The sequence below is a fragment of the Ornithorhynchus anatinus genome, chromosome X3 (assembly GCF_004115215.2).
Source record: "Ornithorhynchus anatinus isolate Pmale09 chromosome X3, mOrnAna1.pri.v4, whole genome shotgun sequence".
NCBI lineage: Eukaryota > Metazoa > Chordata > Mammalia > Monotremata > Ornithorhynchidae > Ornithorhynchus > Ornithorhynchus anatinus.
The window spans coordinates 8,167,929-8,189,598 of NC_041751.1; the positions used below are offsets into that span (position 1 = coordinate 8,167,929).

The 21,670-nt window shown below is 40.6% G+C and overlaps 1 protein-coding gene across 2 annotated transcripts in view; it reads left to right on the top strand.

Moving 5' to 3' along the window:
• ADCY2 (adenylate cyclase 2) overlaps positions 1–21,670 on the top strand; it is a 242,188-nt gene that overhangs the window by 198,980 nt on the left and 21,538 nt on the right. For both annotated transcript variants that reach the window (XM_029054073.1, XM_029054074.2), the window contains exons 16-19: positions 1,119–1,256; positions 12,185–12,301; positions 16,360–16,529; positions 21,124–21,208. In XM_029054073.1, the coding sequence (XP_028909906.1) occupies positions 1,119–1,256; positions 12,185–12,301; positions 16,360–16,529; positions 21,124–21,208 (510 nt within the window). The remainder of the gene's footprint in view (positions 1–1,118; positions 1,257–12,184; positions 12,302–16,359; positions 16,530–21,123; positions 21,209–21,670) is intronic.

The window sequence follows — 21,670 nt, forward strand, 5'->3', positions numbered from 1 at the left end:
CCAAGGGAATAGAACTAAGAGCAAGTGTCCTTTCCCCTTTTGATCATCTTACTATTTAGACATGGGAGCATCTGAACAAGTCCCGAAAGGTAATCAAAATTTAATATTATCACATTCTGGCCTCTCCATCTTTATAAATTTATGTATGGTTGCCTTTGCCTGCATATTTCAAAATGGAAGAAGGTTTTAAGGAAGGTTTTCACCCAATAAACATTTCCCAATGGGAAAAAATATGACAACTTAATTGGTTAAGATAGTCCTGAGGGAAGCAGGCCTGGAGGTATTTTTTGTATAGGGGTTAATGGGGAGGCATACCCTATAAAAATGAGATGAAAAATCAAGTCTTGTCTATCATTTTTTTTCCTTTCTCTCCAATTTCCTCTAAGGTGTAAATGTAGGAAGGTTGGGTTTTTTTTTAATCTACCTAAACTTTTAGAGTTCTCTTCTGCAGATCCCTTTATCACAAAGGTCTAACAGTAAAATTAAAAGTGATATTAATGGCATTCTGTAATAAATATCTCAAATACTACCCAGCCCTGCCTTTCTCAGTTGATGTCCCCTTTTATTTAGAGAAGTTTTTCTCCAAATAAAAATAACGTTTTATTTCAGGATAAGGTTTAGTTTTTGCTCTTAAGGTCCATAGATACTGGAGATAAAAGTGTTACATCCTGCTATATCTTCATGCATCACTTAATTAAATATTTAAGAACTGTTTAAGAACCAACATCATTTGGCTGCAAAATATCTTTCAGAAATCATATATATATACTGATGTGTTGTTCCTTCCCTTGTCAGTAGCTCTGTTGAGATTTTTATAGATGATTCCACTTTGGGGGAAAAAAGTAGCTTCTTTTAAGTCAGTTGTACTTTCAGTGGATCATTTCTAAATTGTACCTAAATCCCCATGCTAAATTTAATGTCAGAAGTACTTTCATTAATCTCTTTCTAAGCCACTTATCCTGTTGCAAAGTAGTAGAGGATTAGCCCAGTGTCCGTGGGGAAAGTCAGACTGATCTGCTTTATCTTAAAGGGTTACTGATGCTTCTCCATAACCTCCAGCATTGAAAACCTTGAGAGAATGCATAAACCTAACTCTGCCTTTTGCACTTTCTGTCCAGCAATGCAGCAAAAAGGCTCCTGGTTCACTGTTATGGATTTTGAAATCTTCTGGAATCATCTCAAACCGGCCCTGGCCAAGGATAACTCTGACTGTGACAACCACCACCATAATACTGATGATGGCCATTTTAAACATGGTAAGTCACCTCTTTTCATGTCTCAGGACTCTTGCCTGCTAAACAGTTTCCCGTCTGTGCCTTAGATACTTTTTTTCTTAACTGGGACTTGTGATATCTTGGTGATATCAAAAGCAGGTCTGTGAGCTGCAAGACTGAGCTTCTAGGACCCAGTGTCAGGAGAATGAGAACTGTTCCCTCTGAGGAGAGAGGGAGACTGAATGTCTCTCCCCATTGCTCTTTCAGGCCCAATGACTAGAGCCAGAAAGTTGAAATGAAGCTGCTGGCCCTGACGACAAGTGTTAGGCGGGCAGAATAAACCAAGAATGACCCCAAAGCCTCCCCCTGGTATTAAAGGCAATCCAGCAATGCAATTAAAGTGATAACTTTAAAAAGTGATATCTAAAATCAGAACTATTAAAAAAATACAGATGGGATTTTAGTAAGAGGCAAATCAATAGTTTAACATGTGGATAGGCATAAGGAGAAAGAAGTTCTTTTACTTGTCCCTAATGGATTTCAGTCCCAAGGAGAGCAGGATGGTAGGCCATCCTCTGCCAACTGCAATTCCAGAGAAAAGATACATTTCCTAGAAGCAGCGAAGAGAGTGTCTAGAGGGATGTTTGAAAACTCAGAGGGTCTTGAATATTAGCTGAAGCAATTTTATGGCTTTCTGTATTCATGACTGTGGATCTTAAATTCAAAGCAAACTATGCACAGTGGCTCATGGCCACACATTCTGAAATACACAGCATTCCGGATTCGTGATAGATGCTTAAATCCTCCTAATTGGGTCTTGAAGGCTATTCCACCAAAGCCTTGAATCTTTTTTATGGGGAAGCCCAATTTCAGACAATGACTACATTCAATTTCAATTTAAAACCTCAGACACGATCCAGGGACTTAACCAGCATCACAATACTGGAGCTAATGCAGAACTTCATTTAGTTTTAAATTCCTCAGTTAATCTGGGAGAGGGAAAAGAGTTCCCTAATTAATTCCTCTGAGGATAGGAAGTGGTGATGCATCCTAAATGTCATTGAGAAAGGGATTCAAATTCAGTATTGTCTTGATAAACCCGAAAAGCAGGTGAAAATAAACAAAATGAGGGTCCAAAAAGACAAATATGTGGAGCATCACCCAAAAAAGAATCAATAGACAATTTAGCAGTGAGTCACGAGACTGTGCACATGATTGGACATTATTGAGAAGCAGGGAGGCCTAATGTTAAGAGCACGCGCCTAGCAGTCAGAGGACCTGGGTTCTAATTCCAGCTCTGCCACTTGCCTGCTGTGTGGTCTTGAACAAGTCGCTTGACTGCTCTGTGCCTCAGTTTCCTTATCTGCAAAAGGGGGATTAAATACCCATTTTCCCTCCCACTTAAACTGAGAGTACCTCGTGGTTTATCTTGGATCTGCCCAGCATTTTCTACAATGGGTGGCACATAGTAATGATAATAGTGGCATACATGAAGTGCTTACTATCTTTATTATCATTGTTATTATTATTATTAGAGGCCTCTTACTTGCAAGCGAGCCCCCCAGCTTGTGCTAGAGGAAAGTAAGTTGCTACTGTTGTTAGCCAACACCACTCTACACCCTCTTCCCACAACTGCCGCCCTTCTCTGTCACTCCTGGCCCCATGGACTTGTCTGACCAAAGCTGAAGAGAACTGAAGCAGTGTGGAAGGAGCTATATACTCACCTCGCTTCCCAGTGGACTCCCCTGTGGGTCAGACAGACCCCAGGCAAGCTGCCCTGTTTATTCCAACGGTAGTTTTCTCCCCATCTCAGTGGTGCCAGAGAGATTCATACTCTCCGTAAAATAAGTAGGGTCAACCAATCTGATTTGGACTTTACATTTTACTGTTGAAACCTAATTTAAACTCTCATAGAGCACTGGGGAGTCACCCTGTCTTTCTAACTGGCAGAAGCAGTTGCTTGGAGGCGGGAATTACTTAGTTAACTTTATTTCCTAAGCCCTTACTTTGTGCAAAGCTCTCTGCTAAATTCTGGGGTACGTGCAACATAAGTCAGACAGGATTACCTGTATCTTCTGGGGCTCTCGGCCTAATAATTCATCCTTAGCTCTGTTCTTGCTCTGCTCTTAATTATCTTTGCACACTCAGTCAAGGTATTTAAATGCCTCATCTGTATCACGAACTGTCTAATAAAATTCCCAAATACTCTGAGAAGTTTTAAGTTGCAAGGGTTGAGCGAGATGAGTGCTCTTAGAGAAGGGACCTATGAGGCCAAGTGAACTTTCTCTTTCCTGGGCTTCAGAGCTTTCTAGAACTTAGATAGCTCCTTCAACAGAGGCCTAATGCTCAGGTCCTAGGCTACCGTCTTATAACCCTATTTATGTTCTAACTTACTTCAAAGCAGTTACTTAGGCAAGGAGAGACTCTACCTCTGGGGTTCATTTAAATTTGTCATTCTTATTTCAGAAAGCATAGCAAAGATGATCCATTTTCATTCAGATTGGTAGTTTTTTTGATATTTTTAATATGAAGATAAATTACCGGTCACTGTCACTGGGCTAGAGTGTGGAATCTTGCTCATTAATCTCAGGATAGTTCATGATATTTGTGTAGTATAGAGAATATAAGTCCAGTATTAAAATGAGGTCCTAGAATTCTGACTTCCAGAAGTACCTCTAATAAGAGATTACAACATTTTCATTAATTTAAATGAGGTTGTGTTTCTGCCTAGTGGGAGAGTGAACTCTCTTTAATCGCTGGAGTAGATAAATAGCATATAGTCCTTTTAAGGGAATCATTTCCTTTAAAACTGCCCTCTTTAAACCATAATAGAAGCAGTGATGGTTAACAAGCTAAGAAGGAAAATTTAGACTCCATTTGAGGACCTGAAGCTCTAATCTTGTGAACCAAATGCAGTCGACCTAGAAGAAGAATGATTGACAGGTGGTTTAATCGCAGGCTACAAATGTTTCACGGGTTTATCATTTAGGGTTACAATGTTTTGCAATACAAAGGAGCATTTGAAAGGAAAATAAATACAAGTTAGTTATCAAGAGATATGAGAGTGTTTTTGTTTTTTTCCTCACACTGATATTGGATGTTTATTAAATGAGGGCCGGAGAAGCCTGATCAGAGACACAACCGAAAGTACGATGGATCATCCTGAGAGAAAGAAATAAGTGGCTCTTCCTCCAGTTTCCTTCCAATACCGCAGGTGCTCTGGGGCAGAGGCTGAGCTAAATTAAATTTGTTCTGTTCATGAAAGCCTGAAGAAAGATCACGGCTCTTTGGACCCTGACATTTTTCACTGGCACCGTTCAACTGTGGTGCTAATAGGCACCGAGAAGTGTGCGACCGACTCTACTGTTCCAGATAGATGGTTCTGACACACTCGTCTTCCAAGAAAATCAAACCCTGCAGATGCCAAAAACGTGACAGCCAACACTGGGCATTAGAAATCAATAGATCCCAATCCATCCTAGGCACAGAACGCCTTTGACACAACTTGGAATATCAAAGATGGGTGTGGTTCATTACTCAGCAGCTGCTGTATCTCCACCACCTGATTGTTTCCGGGACAGGACGCCTCCTTTTCATTCATTCAGTTGTATTTATTGAGCACTTACTGTATGCAGAGCACTGTACTAAGCCCTTAAGTGATTAATTGATCAACTAATTGATTGATCTGCTACTGATCCATTGTACTAAGCGAATGGCAGTAAGAGAATGTCACTATCTAGGGCAAAACACCACCGTCCCCCACTCCATGAACCCAGTTACCCCTTCGGGCACCAGGTCTCTGGCATTTTACGTTTTAACACTCACATGGCACATAGCACTACACTGTTAGCTTGTGGGCTTGGAACATCTCTACCGACTCTGTTATATCATACTCTACCAAGAGGTAAATACAGTGCTCTGCATACAGTAAGAGCGCAATAAATATGGTTGATTGATTGATAATGATCCAGCAGTTCCTCACAATAGGATTTAGAACAGCACTATAATAATAATAATGTTGGTATTTGTTAAGCGCTTACTATGTGCAGAGCACTGTTATAAGTGCTGGGGTAGACACAGGGGAATCAGGTTGTCCCACGTGGGGCTCACAGTCTCAATCCCCATTTTACAGATGGGGTAACTGAGGCACAGAGAAGTTAAGTGACTTGCCCACAGTCACACAGCTGGCCAGTGACAGAGCGGGATTCGAACTCATGACCTCTGACTCCAAAGCCCGTGCTCTTTCCACTGAGCCACGCTGCTTCTCTATCTGTATTTCAGTTGTATTTCAGTTATTCAGGGAAGGAAGGGGATTGCAAAAGGTAGCCAAACTTCTTTCAGGATCTTATGAGATGCATGGTGTTTGCATTCCTTTATATATTTTTAAAGAAAAATGTCATGAGGCTTTAATTGCATTCACCTCCATGAGGTGATTTTTTTTTTAAATGGTATTTGTGTCAAGCACTGTTCTAAGCACTGGGGTAGATACAAGTCAATGAGGTCAGAGATAGTTTCTTTCTCACATGGGGTTTCCAGAGCATTTTGATACATGTTAAATTCCAGTGATGTATGAATGTTCTACTTGGCATTTTATTTGTACATTCCAAGCGCTTAGTACAGTGCTCTGCACATAGTAAGCAGTCAATAAATACTATTGAATGAATTTTATAAAGATGTCATCTTCTTAACCTTAAAATGAACAACCCAATGTAATCCTTTGATTTCCTGGGTATTAGTGCATGCACAATTTTTTCTTCATTTATATTTTTAAATCCTTTTCATCTAAGTGGACCCTCTTCTTACATCAAATTTAGGATATGTTGTTCTGGTCTTTTTAAACACTCTGTCAGGTTTCAATCTACAAGAGATTTTAAGTATCTTAAAGCTTTTAGGACATACTTCTGCAGACTGTCCAAGTGCACTTTACTAAGTGTATTAAATATTCATTGGCATCACAAAGTTAGCTTTATCAGCATTTAGTCAAGATTTAAGTATTTCATCTGTTCCATTATATTAAGCATAAAAATAAATGTCATCTTTTGGCTTCAGAAATGTGTAATTCAAAAACATTGATGAGGATTTAGATTACTCTCTGTTTCCAACTCTCTCTAAAAGAAAAACTTGAGATGGTGGCATCTTAGGTGGCAAAGTAAAATTATTGGAATATTTAATCGTAAATAAGAACGAATGCTTTACAGAATGAGGTCATCAGGGGAGATGAGAACCGGGAGAAGTTCAAGGAAGAGAAATAATCTGAATACATTACTGCTTTGATTGAATCATTAAATGAGACTTTATTGACAGTCTGCAGAGATCTCGTAAAAATCCCGGCCAAGTATTAAATATGAAATCTGGGGGCGAAGCAGGTAGGATTTAGCTACATTATGCAGTTAAGAATGAAGCTGTTCCCCTGTGAATTTTACAAGATGAAAATTTAACAAGATTTAGCTGGGTCTTTTTCTAGTTTGCCAATGGTGAGTCCAAATCAAAATAGCTTTTATCCATTTCTCTTGGAATTGGAACAAGTAATCCTGCCTTGTTCTAGCTAGAACTTATTCATTTTGAAATGGGTAGGTGAGGTTCCCCAGTAAATAGAGCTAGCGTTACCAATGACTATTTTTTTGCTCCTCTAGGTCAGTTTACTCACTGTGCCTCAATCTCATCTGTCTAGCTGCCGACCTCTTTTCTACATCTTCCCTATGGCCTGGAATTCCCTCCCGTTCCAAGTACGCCAGACCACCACTCTCCCCACTCTTGTTAAGGCCACATCTCCTCCAGGAGGCCTTCCCTCTTTTACCTGGTTCCCTCTCCCTTCTGCATTGTCGACGTATTTGGATCTGTGACCTTTGAGCACTCTGCCCCATCCGCAGACCCACTGCACTCATGTCCATATCTATAAACTCAATATTTTATAGTATTTTTTTATAATAGTGTTGGTCTCCCCCTCTAGACTGAAAGACCATTGTGAGCAGGGAACGTGACTGCCAACTCTGTTGAATTGTACTCTCCCAAGCTGTTAGTACAGTGCTCTGCACACAGTGAGCACTCAGTAAATGTCACTGAGATTGATGATACGATCTACGCACTGGATAATGTATCCCTGATGAAAATGGGACTGATAATAGTTCATTCAATCCTATTTATTGAGTGCAGACTGTGTGCAGAGTACTGTATTAAGCGTTTGAAAGAGTACAATACAAAAATGAACAGACATATTCCCTGCCCACAGGGAGCTTACGGTCTAGAGGACCACAGTTGTAACGCATGTATTTTTTGCCTGTGTCAACCCATGTATTGTACAGATTTACTACTTGACAGAAGAAATATATTTTTTGAGCTCATGCCAGCTACACATATTATTAATTGGTGGTCCTTCAGGAAATTTAAGAAAATATAAAGAATTTTGGCCTTTATGCTACTCTTGTCCATTGTAAGTCATTTATTTCAGTGCTTTCAATATCTAGACTCTCTATAGCTATAAATCCCCTAAAGTAAGTACATTTTCCCTCCTTTTTCAGACCATGAATCTTTCTTATATAGCTGGATTATAATTCTAACTAAACGACAATTCCCCAGCAATATCAAGTTCATAATTTCGGCCTAGAAGCTTCTCTGTTCATCCATCCTTTATTTTAAATTTTGCTGAATAGCTCCTACAGTAATTGCCTAACAGCAATATTATAGTTTGACCAATATTCTAGCAGAAAAATCAATAAAATGATAGTCTGCTTTTTTAATTAATTACCATTTTATTGAATTTCATAAAATAATATAGAGGATGAAAGCACTTTGCTATGAGTCTAAGTGCACTATTCCCAAGTGTTTGTACCGTAATGGCCTCATATCTGTTGCCTAGGCCTGTAGGATATGAAGGAGCTGGATGCATAGCGCTTTTGGAATGTTAGCGTATCTTAAACCTGCTCATTTATGTTTCAAGAGAATGATGATAAAATAGCCAATCCTCAAGGAGATGTATAAAAACCATCAGGTTGGACACTAGAGGCAGACATTTCCGAGGTCGAATGAACATGGCGAAATGGAGAAAGAGAGAGACTGTGTTTGGGTGTGTGCGTTCCCTCTTCTCATTCAAAGATACTTCTATTGGCAGTGAAATGCAAACCCCGGAAGCAGGTGTGGCTAAAAATGACTAAGCAAGACCGACAGTCCATCGCTACGGTGACCATGTAAAGAATGTCCTTTCCCCACAGTGATGTACTTGCCACCTGCAGATCTGATGCTATTTCTAATATGCTTCTTGGCTTCTCAGTCTCCCCAAAGTGTCTGCATATCGATTTCTCCCTTCAGGACTCTGAATAGATCTGACCTTCTTTCTTTTTTTTCCTCCACTGGGTTTGCCCCTGAAATAGGAAGCTGTGTTTCCACCTGATACATCTAAGGGTCACAAAATCTGTCACTGGTTCTCTGTGTTACTAGTAACTGGAAGAGAACCTAAAGACTCCTCTTTCTAATGACGTACCTCTCATCCATTAATCCATAAACAGCTTCTCTGTGCTTTAGTTTTGGCAGGACATGGGGCTCTTCCATTAATAATAATAATGTTGGTATTTGTTAAGCACTTACTATGTGCAAAGCACTGTTCTAAGTGCTGGGGGATACATGGTGATCAGCTTGTCCCACGTGAGACTCACAGTTTTCATCCCCATTTTACATCGATCAAGCCGGCTTCAAGAGTGGGGGTCAGAGGGGTCAGAAGTGGAGGAAGGTGGTAGCCATAATACTGAGTTGCAGACTCTAAACTCGTTTTGCGCAGGAGATGTGTCAGTTATATTATTATATCGTACTCTCCCAAGCATCTAGTACAGTGTTCTGCACAGAGTAAGCACTCAGTAAATACAATGGACTGACTGATTGACTCATGCAGATTATTGACCCATAAATTACTCGGCAACCAATTTGCCCAGGAATCACAGCGCACCAAATGACATTCAATATCACAGGTCTATTACTCTGCCAGCTGCCCTGGGGAGTAGGTGAAACAGGCCCCCACCACTACCCAGGATCGCCTGTTCCAGGATTTTTTCTTATAACAGAGCTTGATTCCAGCTGATTGCAGCCAATCCTGGTTTACTTCCAGCACTGAAGTCAGGAGACCCTGGTTCTAATCCCAGCTGTGTCCCTGGCCTGCTGTGTGTCCTTGGGTGAGTCACTGAACTCCTCCGAGCCTCAATTTTAAATAATAACCGCAGTATTTTTTAGGTGCCTACTAAGGGCCAAGCAATATACTAAGTACTGGGGCAGGTTCAAGATAATAAGTTTAGACCCAGCCCCTGTCCCATATAGTGCTCACAGTCTAAGAGGGAAGAACAGATATTTAATACCCATTTTACAGATGAGGAAACTGGAGGCACCAAGAAAACTTGTCATTAATGTTAAATATCAGTGAGTAAATATTACAGATCTGATTGTCCTGTTTCTCCCAAGCAACTGACACTTACTAAGTTCTCATTAAAAGAATACTCAAACTAACAGGTCTGGAGTTTGCAGAGAGTGATTCCCTCAGCCCACCACCATTCATCCCAAGCTTCAGGTTGGGCTTAAATCCCAAGTACTGGCCCCAGTTCCATTAAGGAATGCCAAATTAGCAGTCTTCCCCTCCTCATGGGTCCCTGACCCCTATCCACAGGGACCATCTATTTGTCACCCTGCTTCCCATCTGTCTGTCACATAGAGCCAAATCCTGATATATACAGAGCCCATTTCCCCGTTCTGGATTCTCCTCCCCGCTGAACACTTTGTGGCCTTTTCACTATACATTAGCACTGTCTTTTATCTGAGTGGGTTAGAAAATAGTAAAAGGACTAGTGGGAAAGAAGGCTGAAACTCTTGGCCAAAATAATATTTTTGGGATTTTTTTTGTGGGTTTTATTTTCCCACAGAATCCTTGTATCTGTATCTGTATCTTGGAGTTAGGAGACTAGTCAATCCATTTAATTCCCCATATGCCTAGATCAGGGTTTGGAATCATAGTTATTTCTTTGGCCTTCATGGAAGCTATCTTAACCATCGTGATCCCATCACGTGGATTTACTAAAAATAGTGACTCATCAAAGTGAATCCATTTACTGCTTGCAAAATTTCTTAAACTGCTAGTGAAGTTATGAAACTTGATGTCTGAAATACTGGCCTTCAGGATTAATATACTCCCTGTCCATTTTTAAAACCATCTTGGTGGTAAGAAAGGAGCCTACTTGAACAGGGGAAGTGACCCCGGAAACAAGATAAAAAGATGCCACTATACATGTTACCAACTGGTCGCTCGGTGTGGCTGCTATAGCCCTGCCCTATAGGTATATGACTTCCTTCGTGATGATATGAGATGGGGGGACAGAAATGAGAATAGTTGGGAATGGATGATATTAGGGTTCTACAAGTTGTATAAGAGAGGAAAGTAAAACAGGAGACAAGTTCCTCTATGTGGTATTTGACCTTGCAGTTATCTTAGTGCTGAATCCCTGGGTAGTCATAAGGTATCAATCACCATAAAATGGTGAGATCAAAGGACCCAAAGGTATTGGAAGAAAAATGGAGATCCAGATTGAGAGCTAGAAAGAAGAGTTTAGATACATTTTCAACCTAACTTCTCCCAGTAGAAAATAAGAATTTGCACAGCCGTGCAATTCCTTGGTGCCTCTTTGGTGAAAGGGCAAGCACTCAACAGAGCAAGTCAGTCGATCTTATTTATCGAGAGTTTACCGTGTTCAGAGCATTGTACTAAGCACTTGGGGGAGTACAACACAGCAATCTAACAGACACATTCTCTGCCCACAGTGAGCTTACGGTCTAAAGGGGGAGCGGCAAACAAGCATGCTGAGGTGGGTCTGTCCAGCAGCTACCCCAAATGCCAGGCACCTGAAGCTTTCTTGAATCTCGACCTATTCACCGAAGGTCTTCCGAGGGGCCGGCCCCTTCCGAAAAGCTGAATTCATTCAATAGTATTGATGGAGCGCTTATGTGCAGAGCATTGACGGCAGTGCAGGCAACCATATTCTTTTCTGCTTTTGCTGGCCGTGTCGTGGTGCCCAACCTTCCCCTTCCAAGCAGGAACATCACAATGAATGTCTGGGTGGCTTTCATTCCAACACTGCACCCAATCTATCTACTACAGCAGCCGGACAGGAAAAGAATGAATATCGTGCTGGTAATAAGCCATTTGAAAAAGAAGAAGAAACAAAAAAGCCCAGAATTAATTAATCCTTTTGGAGCAAAGCTCTGAAAATAAGTTACTTCCAAGCTCAGAAAAACAAGAAAAATTCAAGTTTAATCTAGTCTTGGATGCAGACACACAAGAAGGATTATAGAGTGAATTACAAGAGAGAAGGAGGAGAGCATTCACTATTAAAATGAATAAGCCTTGAGACTTCTAAAGTACATTTGTTTTTCAGTAGCAGCAATTTGAAGGATAAATGCTAAGCAATTGGTGTTTTGTGGCTGACTATGGGTATGCTGCCCGTTTTTATCATGAATGTTTAAAGTCGTAGACTCATTGCAAGTAGTGTGACCTAAGCAAGTTAAAGGGATTATGCAATATTTCCCCAGCTTTCTAGTCTTCGTCCAGTTGGTAAACTGTGTTGTCACTCCACGTGAACAGGGGAGTACTGATGTGGTGATATCTGTGTCCCAGAATAGAAAACCCATTTCCAAGCAGTTAGAAGCATTCCTCCCCATTCCTAATTTAATTCTGAAAAAAGCATTGACAGATGCTCCCGGAGAATAACAGATGGGCTATTTGACTTTGCCCCCACTGTGTTCTAACTGATGACTGGGGAGTTTATTCAACAGTTATTCATTTCTTACTCAGAAAACTTTCAGCAGGCATCATGAAAGTTAACATTTGAACCAAGAGATCCAGAGGAAGTAATTACAAAGCAAGCCTTCATCCCGCTAAACTCTTTTTTTTTGATCTAACTTAGCTGTAGATACTAATATGCTGCACAATTATTTTCCCACAGTTTTTCTTGGATGAGGCAATGCTAACTATCTCACCCAGTTTGAATACGTCGAACTCAAGCTTTCCTGACATAAACGATGAAGCAACTCTGTATATACAAAGCTATTTTTTCCTACCTGTAAGTACACTTGGTTTGCTCTTGTTATCTACAGTGTTCCCCTATATTCATAAGTTAGGTAGGACCGCCCGGTCAGGAAGGACGCAGCTCCAGTTCCAATGTTATTTTAGTTCCGAATGCAGTGAGTGGTTTCACTGTAGATCTAAATTCAGAGATCGGATGAAGGCCTCTTCCTCTCACGCCAGCCCAACGGAGGGCTGCATCACTCTGCTGTAGTCTGCTGGTGCCTTGATCTTCTCAATTCTAGAAATAAAACAAAGGGTCAATATGATGGACTACATTACTTTTCTTCCAAGATCTTGGAAGATCCATCTCTGAGCTTCTCAGAACACTCTTTGGCAATCAGTGAACAGAGGTGAAGAGGTGTGAGGGCTGTTCTGATCCGAATCAGATGATTTGGAGGTGTCCTAAAGACTCAGTGTGTGTGTGTGTGTGTGTGTGTGTGTGTGTGTGTGTGTGTGTGTGTGTGAGACTGACTTGTGAATGTAATGGCAGAACTTGTAATTGTGTGTCTGAACCTCAGGGCATATTGAAAAAGATTTTTCCAACTTTAAAGTGATCCAAGTCCTTTGGTTTTGCCATTCCTCCCAGACCCTTAGGATAGATAAGAGAAATAGAAGGGGAAAGTCCGATTGATCCTGAGTAGGGACATCACAGATGAATCCAAACCTAGCACTGCTGTCCCTACAGGAAACACTGACTTGTTCGATGGCTAGAAATCCATCAACCAATAGAACAATATTGACAGCTTTGTGCCGAGTGCTTGGGGGAGTAGAGCAGAGTAAGAAGACATGATCCCTGTCCTCAAGGAGTAGGTACTGTAGCTCTCGATCCTGAGGACCCACCCTCCAACCATGTTTTGCCCCGATCCTGCCCTGAGAAATAGCTTGTCTCCATGCCCAAGAAAAAAAAATCCCCTTCTTCTGGCAGAATTTAATGCATAACAGAGGTAGAGAGCTCTGGACAGAGCAGGAGAAAATTAGGGAATCTTTCCTCTCCCTTATCAACCCATCTTAACATCTAAACTACCCCATGGCCCATGTCTTAAAATAGACTGCAGCGGTTACAGCAGCTGAGAGGAACACTGGAAGCGGAGGAAGAGGCAGGAAAAACATCCTTTGACATTTCCCAACAGCCTCTTCCATCCCTTGCTTGCCCGAAGTAACTATGAGGTTTCTTAAAGACAACTTCCCCCCTTGGGGAGGCCTATTTTCTAGCCTTTTATGTAATGATGGTTTTTTTTTTCCCTGAGTGCTTTTATTCCCCCTAATTTGATATCCACTTTCCAAAGTAAGGCAACTTGGCTGGAAAAGAAAACTTCAAAGTAAGTCCAGCTAGTTCTTTCCGATTAAATTCAGCAGAGCGTGATTGGTCCTACTTAAGGCAATTCTGCAATCACTTTGAATTTAATTTAGATAATTCTGAACATGACCTTATTTTAAGTAGAAACAAGTTATTAAACACTGTGGGGGAGGAGGGGCAGGGAGGGGAAATCAAAGCTTAACTTTAATTTGCCTGATTGTTCTGTGAAAAGCACTCAGCAGAGCGATGTTTCTGAATGAGTACCTAGAGGCCTAGGTTAATTCAGTATCATGTAGGCCAGCAAGGCAGAAATGTTTGGGAGAGATCATTCCCAGAATGACTTTTCAAAAAGACAGTTACATTTACTGTAGATCAGAAAATCCCCTAATGCTCATGTGCCGTGTGAATTTCTCCTCCACCGGTGTAATTGTATCATTAACCGAGGCAATATTCCCCATATTTATAGGAGTCCCAGAGCAGCAATGAATAGAGCTTGGCTTCCTCTTGAAATGACGTGGAAGAACATTAGGAAGCAGCTTTGTGAATGTGTGGGGGGACATTTGTGTTTCTCTGAAACTAATCATGCTGCTGTCTTGTATGTAAGACTTAGCAAATAAGACATGGGTTTAAACTTCAAACACAAGCTGTTAGCATGGCCCATATGATTTGAACTCTGAATCGAAATTGGGACCCATCATTAGTGCATCCTCTTTCTCCCATTCAGGGCTCCGCAGGATATCATATTGCTTCTCCACCCGCCCCAGTTCTCTCCCAGAAGCAGAGGCTGGCCAAGAATCCCTCTCTGGGCAGCCACTGCCTGTGCCCTGCTCTCATCACAATTTCCCTTTGCAAGTCTCCCTGGGAACACGCTAGGAGCAAATTTTACAAGAAGCAAGCAATGGCAACAAAGGTGATGACCAAATTGTACACACCTTTGTCAATGAAGTCCTGTCATATAAAAATTCAGTTTAAAGACTCCAGATATCAAAATCAGCCCAACTCAAAAAAGACAATCCCTTTGAAAAGGATGGAGATTTTTGGTGGAAATTCATATTTTGATATATTTTTGCTCTGGCCCCTCAAGTGATGAGTCGTTGATTCTTTTTTGTTTGTTTTAGAGGATTCGATTTTAGTGCTTTGGTGTCCAGTGACTTATTAAGCCAACTGCAGCATCGGTTTTCTTATCATTTCTGAGAGGCCATATCATATCTAAGTGCTATGCCAGGAGAGATTCACCTTCTCCTATCCCTGCTTGAGTCACACCCCCATCTCTTTATAGATGTCTCACAACTTTTGGCCCTCTTGTTGGGGGCAAATTAAGGCTCTATTATTATTAATATAACTGAGCTCAGTTTTTCAACCACAAATATCGTTCCAGCAAATTAAGGCCTTTGCTGGCTCCTCTAATGACTAATCAAATAACAGGCGGCCCCATATTAATCTGCACCACTTAACAAATTGCTCACTGGTTAGCTGCTGTATAAATAATGAAGGCCATCCCTGTCAGCCAGCTGAGAGTGGGCTCCTTCACTCTGAGCTAGCAGCTAAGTGGAAAGGCCCAGAGTTTTGCAACCTCTGCTACGAGGGCCTCTCTTTTTAAAGGCTGGAGTGTTTGGTGAGTTGCTAGGAGAGGGAGCAGAACAAGGTAAAGGTGAGATGATTCCCTGCCATGGTGGCTGTCATCTGGGTGAAACAAAATTGAACTGGCCATCCCCAAACCCACTGGAGAGTGGAATCAAAACTTCCAGTAGTCTCCAGACCAACCCAGCCTCCCTAGAATCTCCGAACCAAGACTACTCTTTTCTAGACTAGACTCTTGGAGCTTCCCAGAGACCAGAGTGGACTTTTCACACCTCTATAGGCCTTCTTCTGCTCGGAACCTACATTCGCTGGTTTGGAACCACAGCCCCCACATTGAGCCAGCCACTGGGGCACCTGTCCTGAGGCCTTCGTGGGCCTTAGAAAAATCCTGTTTACATTTTAAAACCCAAAGTGTTGGTTTTTTAAAAAATTAGATGGAAAGACATCACAGAACGATTTCATAGGGAAGACACTGTCAACTGTGTTGGAAGTTTTAAATTCCAAACAACAGAAACTGTAAAAGTGTAGAGCAATGCAGCATATTGCAGTTCATATTTAATCAATATGGGAGTCCAGGTAAGACAGTTCAGGACCTTGGGTTCATTGCCAAGTATCTTCTTTATAATAATACTAATAATAATTTTGGTATTTGTTAAACGCTTACTATATGCCAAGAACTGTTCTAAACTTGGGAGTGGATACAAGGTAATCAGGTTGTCCCAAGTGTGGGCTCACAGTCTTACTCCTCATTTTCCAGATGAGGTAACTGAGGCACAGAGAAGTGAAGTGTCTTGCCCAAAGGCACACAACTGATAAGTGGCGGCGCTGGGATATTAGAATCCACGACCTCTGACTCCCAAGCCCGAGCTCTTCCCACTGAGTTACAGCATTTGCAGAGGGTGCGGAAGAGTAGCTGAAGAGTAGAAGATTGGGTGGAACCAACGCAGATACTAAACCGTGCCTTTCCTCCTTTCTCATGCATACTGCAATACGTTCCACATTAACATTACATTCATTTACATTTTAAGTCAAGTATTCTTTTCTGATTTGCAGCTAAACCAGCTATGTAAGGTACTGTAAAGCTGGATGTGCTTTTCCACCATTTTATTTTCCCAACTTGCCTATTCATTCTATTAGAAACTAAAGGTTTGTATTGTTTGTTTCCCTTGTGTTAGTACTTCATATATAGCTGCATCCTGGGACTGATATCCTGTTCTGTTTTCCTGCGGATAAACTATGAATTGAAAATGGTGATAATGCTGATTGCATTGGTGGCTTACAATATTATCCTCCTACACACTCATGCTTCCATACTGGATGAGTACAGCAAGGTTCTGTACGAAAGGTAGGTTGCTATTCTGCCCTCTGTTTTTGCTGTCTTTTCATTGCCTTAAAATCCAGAGAGTGCTGAATAATCTCAAAGTCATAGTATGCATGTTATCATTATACAATTTGACTATATCATTAAAGAAGTCAAAATGAGATGGAGTGATCAGTTGTAATGTTGTTGGAATACAGAAGTACTGAAGGAAGATATTGGAAGAGAGTTACCCATTTATAATTCGACTGGCTCTGTGTATTTCATATACGTGCTCATAAGAGACTCGATATGAGAGCCTCAGTGCTTATAAGAGGCTCATTAGAAGGAGCCACGGTGTGATTATTCGGGAGGCCTATTGATGGAGAAACACTTTCCATTTATATTTTTATGCTCATTATAAAACTTGTCAGAAAGGAATCCTCTGAAATGTGAACCTTGACTGTTGCCCAGAGTGGTTATGCAATAAAGGTAGCAATTTCTCCCCTCTGTTGTTATTGGCTTTTTCTCTATTGTTATGATAGTCCCACTGCTATGGTAAAATCTAGGACAATTTATTTTGGCCTCAGTGGACATTTTCCTAATCTTTGTTAGAGTAACAACTGATCAATCACTATAAGTTGGACAGAGCGGCAAGGGTAAACCTTTTCTTTTTTTCTTTGAAAGCCATCTATCATTTTACAGCAGAAGGATTTTGTAAAATTAAGGGACCAGTTAGTTACAAAAGTTGATAATGTGCCAGATATGTGAAAGTTTTAGTAGAGGAATTAATATAAGAGATGGAGCTATCATCTCATGAGTGAAAATTGCAGCCCTAACTACTTCTTTTTACTTCCCACTCTCAGAAACAAGATATTTGTTTATGCCTGAAGAGCTTGATTAATACATTAATACTTGGAATCCTAGTAATGGCTACACAGAATAGCAATCAATGACTTCAGTGATGTTTTAGTAGAAGAAAAGTCAGAATACTTGTATCTTTGCTTAGATTTTTGCACTATGTGCTGATGATCAGATCCAGAGTAAAATCCAAACATTCAAAAGCTGTAATATGGCCATGGATATTTTAGGCAAACTCATGGATAGTGGAATTATGTCCAAACTCAAACTGCTGAAATAGTCTTGTAAGTTAAAAGAGGTATGATGAGTCAAGTTTAGAGTAAACCATATTTTAAGATGGAGGTATAAAATGTGAAAGGTTAGCCTTCCTTCTGAAATGTGGAATTTTCCTCCTTTTTTTTTTGCTTTTGATTGTACAAATCAACGTACTGAATTGACTAATTGCAGGTGCTGTTTGCCCCTCTTGATCCTTCACATGCATTTGTTTTGCTTTTGTCTTCGCTTTAGAGTAATCTCATGACAAAGGGAGTCACGCAGTTTTTCAATGTCTTTTATGTCTCTTTTATGTAATTTATAAAACTATAGAAGCTTTTTTCTACACCCAAACCTCACAGAAGTTCATTTCCCTTTCCTCTCTCTTCTGACACTCTATGGGAGGGACTGGGACTGAGAAAAGCCTTGATGAATAGCCAGGAGTGTTTGCATGAATATTTTCATAATTACTAATAAATAGTTCATTGGCTACATCACTCCAGCTTCCAGTTTGCTACTCGCCATGATTTGTTACATCACTCAGAAAAGTTAGAATCATGTTACTTGTCAACGCTTAGTCTCGTCAAATTTTAAGCAAAGAGTGAACGTGACCCTATTAGGTCCGAGTAAAAATTGCTAATCCCATAGAAACACTGGCACTAACAAATCAGACGAACATCCTCCAACTTCTGAGATTGGCTAGTTCCATGTTGTTTAGGGTTTAGATCCGTTGTGACTAGTTATTTACTGCAGTCGGTAAACAAGTCTAAACTTAGTCTTCACCAATATAAATTTCCAGGACTAATAAAAAGTCCACATTCTCTCACCTTCAGTGCCATCCACTTCTATTCTGTAAAATTCAGATTCACATGGAATGAAATGGGGAATGGAAGAAATTGTGATGCTTTTCTAATTAATTGGACTTTTCTTTGATTTCTAGAGTTGAGCAGGAGGGAGGCTCTAAAAATCTCTTGTAAATTCTAAATGACTTTGCTTCAGACAAATACAGCATGGAAATCCTAAATGTTTCAATGCACTAGGATGTATTTTTAATTGGATCAATTAATGGGTACTAAATTTCCCTTTCGTGGGTATAAACATGTAAAACACGTTTCACATCAGAAGCAAACAGATAATTTGCTGAATGGGAATGTCCTGTGAGAGAAATGCTCCAAGGTAGCCAAAGCGTTTTGGGAGAGCCATGGGCATTCTTCATGACACTGAGAGATCCTCTAGCACCTGACTCAAGTGTTCCCTACCTGCTTGAACGAGTACTCATGGTTTTTTTTTTTTAAATGATGCCTAAAAAGTAGAAATGAATCAAAATTTAGATGTCTTGAAACAGGCAGCCACAACCAATCGGTAGTATTTATTGAGCACTTACTCTGTGCAGTGTCGTGTACTACTCGCTTGATAGAGCGCAAAAGAATTAGTAGACGTGATCCCTGTCCTCAAGAGCTTAAAATAGAATTGGGGAGACAGACTCTGAAATAGATTACATGTATGGAGATGCAACCAAGTATAATGATTTGTACATAAGCGTTGCGTGGGGAGGGGAAGGAGAAGTATTTTCTTGTTTAGGGAGTGAGCACTCGAGTGCACAGGTGAATGTGATACTGTGAGTTTTCCGTCAGGTTTTGGATTTCTACTCTGTTCAGATGATGTTTGTTTTTAATCATAATGAAGAATTAACCAGAAAGCTATTGCACGATTATAAAAAAGAAGAGCATCCAAGAGATTTATTGCTGAGTGCTTCATTTCTTCTGCAAACCAGACCATCCAGAGCAGTTCTCCCGAGCAGCTGCCTTAAGTAGTGTAATAGTCTCTATTAAGTGCTTACTGTATTCAGAGCACTGTGCTAAGTGCTGGGAGAGAATACAGAGCCACAGTCCCTAACCCTCAGGAGCTCACAATGAAAGAAGCTGTAAACCAAGGGCTTGCAGTTTAGATAAGCAGGTTTACCACTACTCACTCATATTTCTCTACCTTTTCATATTTAGAAGTCTTGGGACAGTGAGGTCACCCTCTTTGTTCTTCCACTAAGTCTCAGTCTTCCACTAAGGGAAGTGTGTAAACTGTAAATTAGAGAGGGTCTGTGGTTATGTAGTTTCCACATCCCTCAGAGACCCAAGTACCTGAGAGATGTGAGACTGGCAGATCGGCATTATTCTCTGGCATCTTGCCAAATAGATGCCCGGGTTACATGCGCTTCTAGTTCTGCTAACGAAGCAATTTTTCCCCTACCTCATAACTCATCTGTAGGGGTGAGAAGTCAATTCACAAATGGCATAACAGAATCAACCCTTAACATTTTTTTTAAAAGTAGTTTGCAGTTTGTTACCGGCTATCTCTGATACTCTTCATGGACGACTGCCCTGGCTGTAATTTTGCAAGAAAATATTGTCTTTTTTATATAGTATTTGTTAAGCGCTTATTATGTTCCAGACACTGTACTAAGTGCTGGGGTACATACCACTAATCAAACTGAGCCCGGTCCATGTCCCATATGGTGTTCACAGGTTTTATCCCTATTTTACAGATGAGGTAATTGAAGCACAGAGAAGTTAAGTGACTTGCCCAAGTTAACCCAGCAGACAAGTGGCAGAATTGGGATTAGAACCCAGGTCCCTTGGGACTCCCAGGCCTGAGCTCTATCCACTAGGCCATGCTCTACTGTGAATGAAGAAGCTTAAAATATCACTGATGGTATAAAGTAATGCTGAGGAAATATAACACCGCCGTATTAGCTCTGGGATAGCTTTGTATCCCTTTACTGTTCCAACTCCACCTCCTGAAAATATGTTAGCTAGAATGAAAATGCTCTGAGTGACAGACTGCATGGGCACATGCAAAATGGGCAAAGAAGTATTTAGTCAATGGGTAAACTATTCCAAAGTGAGACGGTATCTCAAGATATTGTCACAGAACATTAAGAAGTGAAGAATAGCCGTTCAATAATACATCTCAAATCTGTCGATCATTCAGCAATATTCACTGAGCTTCTTGGATCTAGATCACTCCTCCCAACACTGGAACAAGGCAGCGTAGGAAGAAGAAATGAGAAAAAGAGTATCATAACAGGGAAAGGGGAAATCAAAGTCCTTGGTTCAATACTTCCTCAGATGTTACTGCTAGAAAAGCAATTGAGGTGACACTGGCAGCGTAAAGATCTGAAGAGAGAAATCAGAACTTTTTCTTTTGGTGATGATTCCGAGAAGTCTTATGTAGTTATTTCAGTCATTCGTAGTTTCATCTTTGTTGAAAAGAGTGCACTTTGAGTCCATGAAGGTTACTTCAGCAATAGGTAGGTTGTTAAGTAAAATGATTAGTGTATCCTGAAGAAGGCACAAGAGGAGCCCCATGTCTGTCCATCTGTACCAAGAAACATACAGTGTTAAATGAGTTACCTTAATTTTTGCCTGGAAATATGGCTTAATTAGAAACTTATTTAAAAATGAACCAAAAGGAATTATGTCTGTTATGTTATAGATGAATTATAATATTCTTATATGTATGTTTTGCTTTATAGACCAGGCATTTGGAAAGACCTAAAGACAATGGGTTCTGTGTCTCTATTCATATTTTTCATCACATTGCTGGTTCTGGGTAGACAGGTAAGAACTGCTTCAGTGTACTAATGAGTGTGGTACATGTGCATGAATATGTTTGTGTTTTTATTGTCAAGCAATCATGCCTTAAAAGGGACAGACCTAAGGAGAAGAAGCAGTGTTGCCTAGTGGAAAGAGCATCGACCTGGGAGTGAGAGGATCTGGGTTCCAGACCCCGGAAGTACCATGTGCCTGTTGTGTGACCTTGGGCAAAACACTTAACTTCTCTGTGCCTCAGTTTCCTCAACTGCAAAATGGGGATTCGATACCTGTGCTCTTAGGCTGTGAGCCCACTTTGGAATAGGGACTGTGTCCGACATGATCATCTTGAACTACTCCAAGCTTAGTACGGTGCTTGGTGCATAGTAAACGTTTAACAGATACCATAAAAAAAAATCAGTTCTTGAAACCTAGTAAGTGTTTAACAAATTCCCTAAAAAAGGTAAAAAAAAACCCAACTCAATTCTT